This window comes from Xylocopa sonorina, chromosome 12 (assembly GCF_050948175.1).
Source record: "Xylocopa sonorina isolate GNS202 chromosome 12, iyXylSono1_principal, whole genome shotgun sequence".
Taxonomy (NCBI): domain Eukaryota; kingdom Metazoa; phylum Arthropoda; class Insecta; order Hymenoptera; family Apidae; genus Xylocopa; species Xylocopa sonorina.
The window spans coordinates 7,313,869-7,327,292 of record NC_135204.1 but is presented as its reverse complement, the minus strand read 5'-3'; the positions used below and the strand labels follow the sequence as shown (position 1 = coordinate 7,327,292).

At 45.5% G+C, this 13,424-nt stretch overlaps 2 protein-coding genes across 3 annotated transcripts; one reads left to right on the top strand and one right to left on the bottom strand.

Moving 5' to 3' along the window:
• The first annotated feature begins 6,649 nt into the window (after nucleotides 1-6,649).
• LOC143429830 (ras-related and estrogen-regulated growth inhibitor) lies at nucleotides 6,650-9,984 on the top strand. Its single transcript, XM_076905628.1, has 4 exons — nucleotides 6,650-6,811; nucleotides 6,992-7,214; nucleotides 7,563-7,749; nucleotides 9,656-9,984. The coding sequence occupies exons 1-4, from the start codon at nucleotides 6,673-6,675 to the stop codon at nucleotides 9,836-9,838; spliced, it is 732 nt and encodes a 243-aa protein (XP_076761743.1). The 5' UTR covers nucleotides 6,650-6,672; the 3' UTR covers nucleotides 9,839-9,984.
• Nucleotides 9,985-10,309: 325 nt separating this feature from the next.
• Nucleotides 10,310-13,420, bottom strand: LOC143429687 (BBSome complex member BBS2). 2 transcript variants are annotated; one of them, XM_076905392.1, is made up of 11 exons: nucleotides 12,987-13,420; nucleotides 12,802-12,921; nucleotides 12,549-12,737; nucleotides 12,294-12,476; nucleotides 11,981-12,203; nucleotides 11,677-11,888; nucleotides 11,432-11,602; nucleotides 11,228-11,332; nucleotides 10,839-11,151; nucleotides 10,504-10,758; nucleotides 10,310-10,417 (listed from the first exon to the last, which is right to left on the bottom strand). In XM_076905392.1, the coding sequence occupies exons 1-11, from the start codon at nucleotides 13,278-13,280 to the stop codon at nucleotides 10,323-10,325; spliced, it is 2,160 nt and encodes a 719-aa protein (XP_076761507.1). In that variant the 5' UTR covers nucleotides 13,281-13,420; the 3' UTR covers nucleotides 10,310-10,322. The 2 variants fall into 2 exon arrangements, with proteins under 2 accessions (XP_076761507.1, XP_076761508.1); XM_076905393.1 differs by having other exon boundaries at nucleotides 10,316-10,414.
• Between the last annotated feature and the right edge of the window lie 4 nt (nucleotides 13,421-13,424).

Below are 13,424 nucleotides of genomic sequence, written 5' to 3'. Positions count from 1 at the left end.
ATATTCGGAATATTACGCTGTCCTCGCGTCGCCCACCCGCTCCTACTGTTATTGTTCTATATTTAAACTGAAACTTTACCCCGCCGTCGACGGCAATTGTTACTACGTACATAAAAGGCGTCCGTGTACGTACGTTAACGGCGGTTCTCGCGGGACAAACACCAGAGATATACTCGGTAAGGTGCATGACACATCGCGGAGAGAGCGTCCTCCTCCCGAGAGACAGAGAGAGGACGGTACCCGGTCGCAGCTATCTTGGACGTTCACATCGGTTCAGAGGTCAAACAATTGAAAAGAGCGAGAAAGAGAGTTGGCCGCCGCGCGAGGGGGACGAAAAAGGCAGCCACAACGCCGGGTGAGAGAGCGCGCGCGCGCGGACGCGCACGAGGGCGCCTCAAACCGACCGCACCCTCCCGTTCATGGGCAGCCCGCGTTATAATTGAAACGGCAATCTTTATTGTGGCAATTATTCTCGGACGGGTAATGGGCCTTTTTTACGAGCCGGCTGTGTATTATTAGACGCGATGGGACACTGGTCAACAATCCTTTTTCTCGGTTATCACTGCTTTCCAAGCGTAATGCCAGCCTCCTGGGCGCAAAATTGATTGGCGTCTGAATAGAGGTGGCGATGGATATGGGTATGCATAACTAAACTGTGTTCGCGCGGTACTGGTGATGTCAATCGTATTAATGTATTATTACTGTGTATAATAAAAGATTTGGCAATCGTGTTTGTACGTGGAAATCAGTCTTAAGTTGTCGCCTCTTGAAAACACCTTGCCAGTGGAGGAGATTAGACGAGTGGAAATGTTGGAAAACGCGCTGTTGAGATAGTAGAAGGATGATCTACGAGCGAGTGCTATTAGACTTTAATTAGGTTAAATCTAGTTGTAAATTATTAGCGAAACGCGCGTACAATTTTTACACAGCTGAAACGTTCGTCGAAACGTTCGCGAATCAAATTTCACTGATTCTGGAAATTTCCCAGCAATTTTGGACGTTCGAAAAATTATGAAAAAAAAAAAAAAAGATTTCGATTGTGATTGTTGCAAAGTGAACTCGTAGAACTGTGCGATCGTGACAAATTCTACGCGAATGAAATTTACCAACGTTCATGCGTTACATATTATGTAACAATTATATAACGTTCTTAGACAATGCGTTACATTATTCAGTCGCGGAGAAAACCGTTGTTTTAAAATAACCGATCGGCTCGTCGCATGGATCAGCTACAACTCTTGTCTCTGGGATGAGTATAGTTCGTTTTATCGGGACAAAACGTACGAACAAATAACGGCGGTCGGGCATATTATGGCGGTTCGTGATGTCAATAACGGGCTGGCGGGCAAGTAACGAGCACAATCGATATTCAACCGGAAAAAGTCTCGCGGATCGACGGAACAAACGATTGCTTGTTTACTAATTTCGATCGCGAATTATCGACACCTCAATGAGTCATCCTCAATATGTCGCGAGCGAGTGAATCTCGCTTGCAACTTTACTGTCTTGTACAAACAGCGTCGAATAAAATCTCGATCGATATTTTTCTTAATTTCGTTGATAAAAAAATTTCGAAAAATTCGCGCATGCGAAACGCGCAACAAGGTGAAATTACACGGTTCGCTTAAGTTGCCAACGTGTTTTAATGAGGAATTGCAAATAAAAAAAATTGTACGCCGTTGCAGTGAAATCAAAGCGTTCACGTAGCTCTTAATTTCGTTGAATTGACAGCTCCGTTTGACCAACGTGACCCCGTGGAACGTGCTCTTAAAGCGTCGCAGTCGTAAAATGCAAATTAATCGAATTTGATGCTCGAACGAAGGGACAGAACTATCGTATCGAATTTTGAAGACGTTACGACTTTAAGATAACGCTTTATCTTGACCGAAATGAATGTTTTCAAGTTGACGAGTCCACTGAAAACCACGAAGGGACGATCATCGCTTCGTTTATGTCGTTTCTTTTCATATTTTCGTAGGACTCCGTTTAATTGAGAGGGAACCACCCCTTGATATGTCTATGAGACAAATAACTGCCAAGCACAGACGAAAATAGAAGAAACAAATAAGCTGGCTGACAGCGATAAATTAAGCACATTTTACCACGTGTCGTTAGAAAGGCCACCTTCTAATGAAATATTATTTTTGTCAAAACCGCAATATTTTCATCCGAATTTTACAGTGGTCGCGAGCTCGTAAACCGAGACTTTACGATCGCCTCTAAAATCATCGCGACGAAACCTATAAAGTGTATCTCCGGTCCTCTCGCAGGAACACTTACGGCTGGTTTGCGACTGGGCCACCATGGGCGTTCCGTTGATCCTGTCTGCGAGGATGCTCCAAGCACTGCGAATACTATTTCGAACTCGACTTCTTCGAACCTCGCTTCGAAGGGAAAAAATTTAGCGTACTCGATAAAAAAAAAAAAAAAAAAAGAAAAAAACAGATATCGACGTTCGAGCGTGATTCCACGCGGTGTTTGAAAACTGAAATCGGGATAACCGGCCCGTGAACCGTCGAGCTGGCGAGATTAGAGCACTTTTTCAATTTTTCCAATTACCAGCCTTATCTGGTTTCGCATTTTTTTCCGGTTGTTGTTCCAATAACAGATTCCGTGTTCCTCGATAAGTGACGGGGGCCTGGAGCAAAGGCGCCAAGCCAAGTATTTCAAGCGCCCTATATCATCGAAATAGTTCCGAGGTTTTATAGCCCGGCACACATTAGCTGATTTATGGCCCTACGTCCCGTTGCACATGGGGGCGACCACCATTGCGCGCGCGCGCGCGCGCGTCTGCAACGCCCGCCGCGAGACGTTCACGGAAAAGGTCATTCGAAATATTTTTAGACCCCTACGGGGACCTTCGCCGAAGGAGACGAAAACAACAAAATAAATACGCTTCTCGTGAAGTACACGGGGTCACGGATCCTGGCTGGCTCCGGGGAATTATGGCCGCGTAATTAGACCCGTCTAGGTCCGAGAGAGATAAATGAATAGCGTCCGGCAACAACACTGTCCCTTGCCCTGGGAAAAAAAAAATGCTGCTCGCTGCTTGGCCGAACCGAGAGATATTTTTGTAACACTAGCAGCCTTTCTTTCCAAATATAGATACTCGATATTTATTTGTCAACATATCAACAACCCCGACGTTCCTCACATTTTTTACTCGCCCCCTACAGAAGTGTAGGAACTGTACTTCTCGCGACGCCATATTGGCTTCGCTTAACTGGATCGTGCTTAATAATATATCGTGGATCTAAAGATGTTTATCAGGCCTTGGAACAACAATGCACTTCTGCAAATTCATGCTTTCCTAACCACAAACAAATCAAAATCTATTTCATCCCCTAAAGAGTACAACCCTTACGCAAATCCACATAGACATCTATCATCCACTAACACCAACTTAAGTCACCACAACGACTCAACTCCCAAACGTTAAAACCTACAATATACAATTCCAATAAGCACGAGAAACTCCAGAATTTCTAAACACACCCTCTCCAACAGCTTTTCAGATACCCGTCGCTTAGCTTGAACCACAATATTTACCCGTCATTTGTCCCGATCGGACGCAACCCATTAGCCCCTTCCGTTCCAGGGTTTCTCTTCCCATCGATCAGCCGTAGAAAATTCCGCGTTATCTTATCCCCAAGGGTGACGCGTGGGACGGTGGGTAATAAATAGGAGCAAACGGGCAACGGGAGTTGGGAACGTTCCGGGGGTCCCTTCCCTTAGGTATCGGCGCTCGCTGCGGTTTAATCTGCCGGTGAAGCCGGCGGGCACATTTTTTTCGGCGGCCGTGGCGCGGCCGGGGCAACGATAACCGATAACGGCCGCGAGTTACACGCCGATAACCTCCTGGTGCTCGTGCATGAGGTCAGCCGGGGAGCGGCACGCTTTTCTCCTACACGGCCGACTTCGTGGCGTCTATATTTAGATTATCAATGGCCGAACGGGTGTACCAGGAAGCACGATCTCGCGCTCACCAGATCCTGGGGTCCGAGGGAACCCCTGAAAACCGGCTGGGGGGGGACTCGTGACCGGCGGACACTCCTTGCGAATTTCGTCGCGCGAATTTCGTTTGTGAGCTTCGTGCCTCGAGCGAGTTGTTCGATCGTTGCACCTTGTTCTTGCGTGGCGTTGTTGTTAATTGAGTTTCGATTGGTATCTGACAGATCGCGCCTGGGAGAAATTGAAACGAGGAAGAAGAGGAGGACGCAGACTGTTTAATTGAAAGATAAGTCGATCGAGAGGTTTGAGAGGAGCGAGCGTCTTAGGTGTATCTTTTGGGATTGGGAAACGGGGTTACGCGATGGGATCGAGTTGAAATAAAAATAGTCAACACGAACTTAGTTCCGTAAGAGGTCGCGAACGATTAATTGATGTTTGACACAGACGTGCTATCGCTAATCGCCAGATTTAGTCACGTGCTCGTTTCGTAAGGTCGTACCTTGCCAGGATCGTTCCAAGGAGTGTACGTGCTCGAACCAATTTCTGAACGTCAACGCGTGAAATAAGAATGGAATTTCATTTCTCATGTACCGTATAAGTTAAAAATATTGTTGCATTATCCTCGTTTCGAATTCCTAATTAATCTCCTTAGAAGACGCGATTTGGCTAGCCAGAAGAGACGTAAATCACTGAATCAGGCGACCTTGCGAATGTCACACGCATCTCAATGTTCCAGGCTGGCAGTGTCAAAGTTTAAAGAACTCTCGTTTAGGATGAAATCTAAATAAAAAAGCTCAACAGTCTCCACTAAACGATTACAACGTGGTCATTTTTTGTTTCACTCGTTCGCTGTGTATCTTGTTCTCTATCGTGTCGTTTACCCCTTCCTTCTTCCAATATATACGATTGTTTTCAGCCCCACTACATTTTATCCTCGTTCTGTCTTTCTTTCTTTCATGTTCCTCGCTCAATTTCATTTTCTTTCTCTTAATTCGTTCAATTTCCTTGGAACTTTGCTCCATCAGATTCGGTATAGGTTCATTGTTTCTTATTCGCAATCGTACAACCTCCCACTCTATTTCATCCATCGTCACTCCCGATGTCAATCAAATCAACGTCGAAAGCGAAGACAGGTCCAATTGAATCCGTCAAAGACAATTGACCAGTTCTAAATCATAACCTGCTCAAGTACCAAAATGTAGACGCTGAGATCTGCTGTATTTAAATGTCCTGCAATTATACCTCTGTGTGATCTCCAAACTCCACATTGAATTTAACGCCAATAAGCCAGACTTTCACGTGCGCATAGTACTGTCATCAAAAAATACACCTGCTTCTAATTCTGCTCGTGCAACTGCTTGTCACCCCAATTAAACTAACGCGTCTTCATACGCAACGAAACTGGTAAACCCAACGAGCGTCAGGCGACGGTCTTCGAGCTTGTAAACCAGGCTTTACGCTCTCGAACGCGTGCAATAACAACCGATTTTCCATCGACGGCGGACGAGCGGCGGAAAGAAGGAAAGTGCTTTGAACCACGAAGGGAAATCGAAGCGCCAGTGAGTCACGGATCCTGGGGCGTGTGTTCTATCGAGGCGTCGTCCGTGTGGGACGATGTAACGAAAGCGATAAAAGACCGTACGCCCCGCGTCTGTCCGCGCCTCTTACATAAAAGCAGTAACACAACCGTTGGACGCGTGCCGGTCCGCCGGATCGCATAATCGTGCGGCGATTCTCGGTTTTATTCCATCCAGGAGGATCGCGAATTGCGAAATCGCACGTCTGACCCAGCGACACTGATACCGAAGTATCTTGATTAGGACCGCGAAGAGCGACCTTTGCGTTTGGTCTCAGCTCCTGGCGCCACGGGTACAAACGGCAGGAGAATCGTCAAGTGGAATTTGCGCTTAACGCTCGAGACTTCACCTAATGCCTGATTTTCACGTGCGAAAATTATTGTCATCGAGTGACATCAGTTTGTTGCATGCGAAAATATGATAATTTAATTGGTGCCTCCTGGTTGGCGCTATTAGTCATTCCGGAAGTGGAGTTTGTAGGTAAAAATTCAGCTGATGAGATTTATTATCGTGTTTTGTGGTGGATGGTGAATCCTTCAGTCATCATCTACTGTAAATTATATTTAAACAAAGTTCCATGTACGTATATATAAGTTCGTTCGAAATTGTACGATATTTGTAACCGATGTTATCCAAATAATTGGTTATCGAGCGTCGATTTCGATAAAGCTCCTATTTTAAACATATCATTAACGAATATCGTCTTTGAAGAAAGAGCTAATTCCAGATAAATCATTTGATCATTTATATCGCCTGGTAGCAAAAAAAGTAATAGTTTCCCCTGCTCCTTGTTTATCGACACTTTAAATAAACTCAGAAAAATTACACAAACAAAGTGGGAAGAAATTGAAATAGAAATCTGCATTCGGTAAGAACTCGTAAAAAAAGATTGATTGTCGAGCGGATTAAATAGGCGGACAGGCGTGAACAGGAGACAGCGGAATTTCCATTTCGAATGAATGGCGTTTGTGAGCAAATATGGACAATTGTCATCGATCGTTTGTTTACCAACCACGGGTCGGTGGACAAGAGGGTAGTTCGAGGAATGCGTGCATAATGAACGCGTCTATTAAATATCATCGGGTTACAGAGAGGGTTCATAATCGATGAGACACTCGAGAGGGAGTGCAGTGGCGGTTAAGTCATGGAGAGATTCAGTCCACCGGCTGCATCGCTGAAGAAAAGAATTAGCCCCCCGATCGCTTGGAATCTTGGCCTGACCAACAAGGATCCGAGGGTCGTCAGGGTGATCCTGCTCGGCCATCAGGGTGTCGGAAAAACTGGTAACGAACCCTCAAATATTGCGCGAAGCGTAACAATTTAAAAACCTACTCTTTGCACGAACAATCTCGCATGACATGACCTTCTCAAATTTTGCAAGCATTAAATATCCAAACGTCCAAAGAATTTCCCAAATTTCTTCAGAATCTTCGACTTATCGTTTGTACCCCCCAAATGTTTAGCTCTGGCAGTGAGATTCGCGACAAAACGATACATTGGTGAATACGACTGCAGTATTGAGAGAGTTTACAAGGTGGACAACTTCTTGGACGCCTCGTGGGAATTAACAGACCCCCCAGGATATCTGCCCCCGCCGACGGAATTGAAATTACGATGGGCAGATGCCATCGTTCTCGTCTATTCCGTGTCGGATCGTGTAAGCTTCGACGAAACGTCTCGTCTTCGGTAAGAGAGTAAAAACTGAACGCTGTTTAAGTAATTTTTTATCCCGCGAGAATAACAACGCGTTGGCCGAGGAAGAGGGAAATGATTAGTTCGACGATGTGCGGAAATAATTAGCTGGCAAGCTATTTTTAAGTTGCGAGAATATCAAAGGGTCGCGTAACGCTGAACAGAATGGCAAAGGGAGGCTCTGGCGAGAAAGCGAGGCTAAAGGGATGCGTTAAAGCATAATTGTTCAATGAATGCTCAACCAATTGTTGAAGAAACAAACTTTTCAGCATTACTACTTTTAGAATAATATTTACCATGTATCGTGAACATTTTCTAGTAGATGATCCAGTGGTATTTCAGATTCCTAGTGTCACACGCGAGGAAAACCAGAAAAGTGCCACCAGTAGTGATACTGATAGGAAATAAGGCAGACCTAACGTACACTCCTGGCGAGAGGGTAGTTTCTACCGCGGAGGGACATCGGAGGGCAGAAGAAATCGAGGCTCACGCGTTTCATGAAATTTCCGTCAGAGAATCCGTCGAACAGGTAAAACTAAATAACAAATTCTTCATTTTTGTTATTATACTAAAATATTATTTTCAATTCGTTCCAAATCCTTGGCCATTTTCCCCTAAATTCAGACGCGTATTAACGTCGTGTCTCGAATCTGTCCAATTTCTATTTTTTTCTACATGCAGAATTTTCAATTAGTTAAAAGACAGTAATATCCAGTGATGTAAATTACAGTACACAGTGTTAAATTTAATGGAACATAGTTCGATCGACAAAGCGTGCTACCGAAGATAACTTTACGAGTCCTTTGCTTTAGAAAAATCCAAAGTCGTTGACACAGCATGCGTCCACGATAAAGCCAGAAGCTTTTGACGTAATACTGACATTGACTCTTTTGTCGTACACATCGTAACCTTAGGTGAAGGGCTAAGATACAGCATAGACGTGTAAATTATTATCTCAGCCAGCCATAAGGTAAACAATTACAACACAACTCTATCATCGAACGACAGTCACAACTGCTTCGGACATGTCTGCCACGCGTTTTTATAATTCTTCTCCGCGACCGATTAAGACGCACGCGTATCCAATTCTCTCGAAAAAATTCAATTCGACTAGATGGACTCACGTTTCGTTGCATGAAAATTTCCAGACACTGTTTTCTCAGTTACCGTCCAAGCTGAATTCTTCGAAAAAGCGTCTCCCTTTGGGAGAACTTCGATTCTTACCTCGCGATCGATCGAGCCACGATCCCCAACAATACACTGTACCGATCTGCACGTGTTCACAAGTCCCCAAAAAGCGATCATACCGCGCGAAATCGGGCCAGAACGGGACGGCGCTTCCGGCGTTCTCCTCGAGTACCCCGCACATGTGCCAGACGCGGTCACCCCACGTCATCGTTCGCGGAAGCTTCCTCAGACTCGCGACCCGTTTGATATCTCTCCGTGTGCTGAATATTCGTGAGGTCTGGCCAGCAGCTCGCCGCGGCGCGACATTGAGATTATTGACGTAACGCCGCGTCATCGATCGCGAAAGGAAGTCGGGCGTCGATCGCGACGGATCGGAAATCTCGTGTGTCCCGTCCGGGACCCCGTTTCTGTCCGTCCACCCGTCGATTGCCACTCCGTCGAGACCGTGGGGGGGTTTTCCCGTCCGGTTCTCCCTTTAATCGATCGCTCCGCTTTGTCTCGATCGGTCACGCGACCTAATCGCGGGCCCCCGTTATTTTTCTAAAACGATTGTTTACTCCTCCTCCGCCTGGAAGCCGGTCATGGCGTTTACGCGTGATCGCCGAGTGGTAAACAAAATTCTGTATCTCGCACGGGGGCGGGCGGGAACGCTCGGCAGATACCGCGAGAGCATCGCGGGGACAAGATCGCCACGGTGTTATCGACGTATCGTAATGTGTCTGTAATTAAAAATTTGTTTCACAATTAATTACACGGAGCCGTGGACATAATCGAGAATTTCGGGACCGCGTAGGGTTTATCGATCTGTACGAATTCGCATTCTGGTCTCAGCGATATTCCACCCCCTTTTCAGATTAGGATGTTACTCTCTGAAAAATATAGCGTTCACTTTACGAACGTGTGTCAGCGGAAAGCAAATTTGAGAATCGTGTCGACGAACCCGTGAGCGTCTCAGTAAAATTTTGCGTACGTAACCCTGCGACTCGAAATGATCAGAGAGACTGTTGAACGGGAGGACGCGTGGAGCGGAAACGGAGGAATGGCAGAATCGGCGATCTTACACGTGTCGCGAACAGTTGGCGGTAGCGCGGAGCCGAAAAAAACGGCAGTGCGCGCGATAATGCGAACCGGTTTCGAGCGTGGTGCGAGAGAGAGAGGGTTCGCTCGTCATAGTATGGTGGATAGATAATTCAGCAGCCGTTACGTAACGATAGCGGCGGACTGGCCCGATTATTTTTATTCGACAGGTCATGGCCGTTTTCACCGACATCGCCAAACTGTTAACGGAATTGCCGGGCAATTCTGGCCAGCAAGCGAATTCCTTCAGGGTGAGGGCCTCGACTGACGGGACCTTGAACGCTCTCCGACGACCCTCGCCTGTCCCTCTCAAGAGGAGATTCAGCATTTCCGTGCGAGGAACGCTTCATTAAACGACGTCGATCTCAAGCGTTACATTAACTATTTCCATTACGGAGCTTTGGTTGTAATCGTACATACTTTGGGAAGTACTGGCTGTTTGATGTCGATTTATAGTGTCACGATGTATGATCGTTCGCTGGGGGGTGTATTTTGTCCACTTTTAAAGATTCGAATCTATTCAAAAATGAAACTAAGTCTTGTCGTGGAAAATATCCACCATCCAAGCTTAGGTTTCTTCGAGGGAACCTTAGTTTGGATGGTGTAACTCGGATGCGTGGGGTCGTCACAGGACCCGGTGTCCCTCCTGCGCTGTTCTTAATGTTACGATGAAGGGGTACGCGAATGGTCCACAAGTGTGATACATCATTTACCTCTATCTGTTTAAATGTATATTAATGTATTTATGTATATTGTAAAAAATGGATCATCGTGAAGCTCTTTTGTATAAAGCAGCGTTTATTAATGTAAATTTACACAGAATTAAATGAATAAAATTTATCCATGTCTGAATGCAACCGCGAGAGCTTTCGGATTTTCTTCCTGGATCGCTGCTCTGCAACGGGCTACTGTGTCCGAAGCACTTTTCCCTACTAAAAGAAACACTCGCGCAATGTTTTACTTAAATAAAGACTGATAAAAGATATGGAAAGGGTGAAGGAAAAATAAAAATTAGTACCTCTCAATCTGGCTGCACGTTGCACCCCAAGATTAAGTTCCTTCAGATTCGCAGTGAGTTCTCGATAGCTCTTCATCCTGATCTCGTGTTCCCTGGTCAAATCTGCGTTTACGTTCTTCAACTGTACGAGTTTCCGTCTCATTTCATCGATATTCTCGAGAATCCTCGCGTCCTCCAGGCGAATTATAATATTCTTCAGTAACAAAGTTTCGCTGGCGGCCTCTGCTTGCAGTCTGGCATCGATTTCCTTCAATTCTAACACGAACTACTTAATTGCCCTTCACTGAAACCAATGAAAAAGTACAAAATATATTTTTTCTAATATTCTGATTCACCTTTGACACGTTCGAGAGCGTCCAACAGCTTCTTCTCGTCAGCCGGGAACGAGACCTCGGAGGGCAGCTCTCTGAGGCCCAAGTACAAGGCCAACGATTGGATTACGTCGCCAGCAAACGTGGAGTCCTCCGTTCTAATCGTTACTCTCCCAGCTGCGTCTGCCTTGAAACAGTGAATCTTGTTGTCCCTCATTCCGCGAAGCCACATCTCAATGCCGCTGTTGTTCGCCCCGTCCTCTTTGACTTGGAACTCGTCCACGAGAATGAGGCTTTGGTTCAGCCAGAGGGCGATTCTTTGAGGTCGTTCTGCAAACTGATAAGACGGAACAATAACGAAAGGTATCTACGCAATTTACGCTGCTACGTAATTTGTCACGGAAAACAAGTGCCTCGGCTGTGACGCCGTCGTTTATGAAATCCTCCGCGACGTTCCCTGGTCGCTCGATCACTTCGTACATGCAAAACCTGGGCAACTGGCGCGTCATCTCGAACACCTGAAATCAGTCCACAAAAAATTCATTCTTATCTTTAACATAGTCGCTATAATAGAGCCATTATGCGAAGTTCATTACTTGGCTGCTAGAGTATGGTACCTGCAACAAATCTGCACCAGAGGGACCGACGCACACCTTCACGTGCATGTCCACAGGAGCATTCTTCGATGGACGAAGCTCTATCTCGAGTTCCCCTTTGGGTCTACTAGGATGGACCACCAAAGTTTCGCCATCGAACACTCCTTCCGTAAACACTATCGCGCAGTGAATCTACGTACAGTCGTTACTGAGCACCAAAACTACTATTATGTACTTCTTACTCGGGTAAATGTATTGAAACTTACTAGAAGTCCGGGTCCTGAGGCAAGAGCAACACGAGCAGCACCGTTCGAGGTGGACAAACTGACTGCCAACTTCGTCCCGTGATACATACTTGGAACAGAAGCTGCTCTTTGCCTAAGTTCCATTTGGAGCACCTGCTTCCTGGCTAACAAGTCGCGCATAGCCTCGCCAGGTTCTGGGGTATCCATCGTGGAACCAGAACCATAGCCACGCACTGAAATCAAAGTAGAGTTTGTAGTGTATATAATTTGAGTATATAATATAAAGGTATCGGACACAGTAGTAATATTGTATTCCATATTCCACCTTCTCCAGTTGAGGATACAACGACTAAATCAAGTTTTCCAATTCTTCTGTAATCGGCTTCTACGATTCCAGCCACCCCAGCAGTTAATTGAATTTTAAAGATTACTTCTCCGTTATGGGGCAACCTCGCGTCCACTTTACCATTATTCCATCCGGTTACAACTTCTGGAGTGCCATCTCCGTTTAAATCGAAACTCCTTGTAACAACTACTCGGTGTTTGGACTGAAAAATTCGTCGAATCGAAGGATTCCGTTGCACCAAATTAATATTCATCGAATCGACATTCTTCTATTTTTAGTTCGTAATTTATACCTTGACGCGCCATAATCTTTGGCCCATTTCATAGACCCCAAGAGTACCATTCGCTACCGAATAAACGAACCTTCTATTAGGGAGACCGGTTAAAGTGGTGATCGAGGCTGTCTCTTTGGCGTCCCAGATCACATTGTCCTCCTTGTGCACTTTTATTTCAAAATCTTTCGTCCCAGTGACCAACTAAACATTATAACGTAGCTTTTTTTAAAGGACGACTTACAAGCAACTAGTGGATTGAGTAGTATAATTTACTTCGTTTTCATTATCTCCATCGACGTCAAAGACAGTCAAAGAGCTGACGATACCGCCTACTACCGTCCAGAATATCTCTGTGCCCTGCGAATCTAAAATCGTCACGGAACAATTACCACCAACGATCGCGACTTGATTAGGCAGCCATCCCAGCTTGCCAATGATTATGCATCTTGCACCATCGGACATCTGATCGTGAGAATTATACAATTTCAATGAAGTTTCACTGGTGTTCAGCACGATCAAATAGTACCTCCTTATAGAAAATATCAGAGTTGTCTTCTACATGGAATGCCAGCACGTGTGTTGCAGTCCCAATTAAAAGGACATCTCTCTCGTCTTCGTTGAGCCGTCCAGTGCATAATGCTGTGATCTAGGTGACATAAATGCATTTCAAGTTACTTAGAATTCTGAATGGCTCAAAGAAATCGCACTTACCTCGGACCCTATCGCAAGTTCAGCAAGCTCTCCACTCCAGGATAGCTTTCTGTCGGACTGCTCGTGATCATGACCGGTTATTTGCGGCTGTCTGTGAGGGCTGTGCACCAAAATATTACCACCGTACGTCGCAACGGCTAAACAAGCGTGAGAGCCGTCGAATTTGCCGGAAGTTACGAGGCTAGGTTCTACATGTTTTTGAATATTCAAAGAAAACGCTGCCATGGTTAAGATCAGCTCGAGTGGCCACGCATATCGTAATGTACAGTGGTAACAGCTTATGGTCTTACTCATCGGATAGCGGATTATTGATCTTTTCCTAACTCACCTGTGAACCTTACCTGCTGTACTGAACTATACACGTTAATGCTATATAATTGTAGCAGTTAGAAGCTATATTGTAACATATTAATGGAGATTAAGCTGGACAGAGTTCTC

Bases quoted from the DNA above. Each gene is read 5' to 3' on its own strand.
- LOC143429687 (XM_076905392.1), bottom strand. From the start codon at position 13,280: ATGAGTAAGACCATAAGCTGTTACCACTGTACATTACGATATGCGTGG. The intron at 12,738-12,801 runs GTACTATTTGAT...TCTCACGATCAG, and splicing joins CTGATATTTTCTATAAGGAG to ATGTCCGATGGTGCAAGATG. The intron at 11,603-11,676 runs GTAAGTTTCAAT...GACTGTACGTAG, and splicing joins CCTCAGGACCCGGACTTCTA to ATTCACTGCGCGATAGTGTT.
- LOC143429830 (XM_076905628.1), top strand. From the start codon at position 6,673: ATGGAGAGATTCAGTCCACCGGCTGCATCGCTGAAGAAAAGAATTAGC. The intron at 6,812-6,991 runs GTAACGAACCCT...CCAAATGTTTAG, and splicing joins TCAGGGTGTCGGAAAAACTG to CTCTGGCAGTGAGATTCGCG. The intron at 7,215-7,562 runs GTAAGAGAGTAA...GTGGTATTTCAG, and splicing joins GACGAAACGTCTCGTCTTCG to ATTCCTAGTGTCACACGCGA.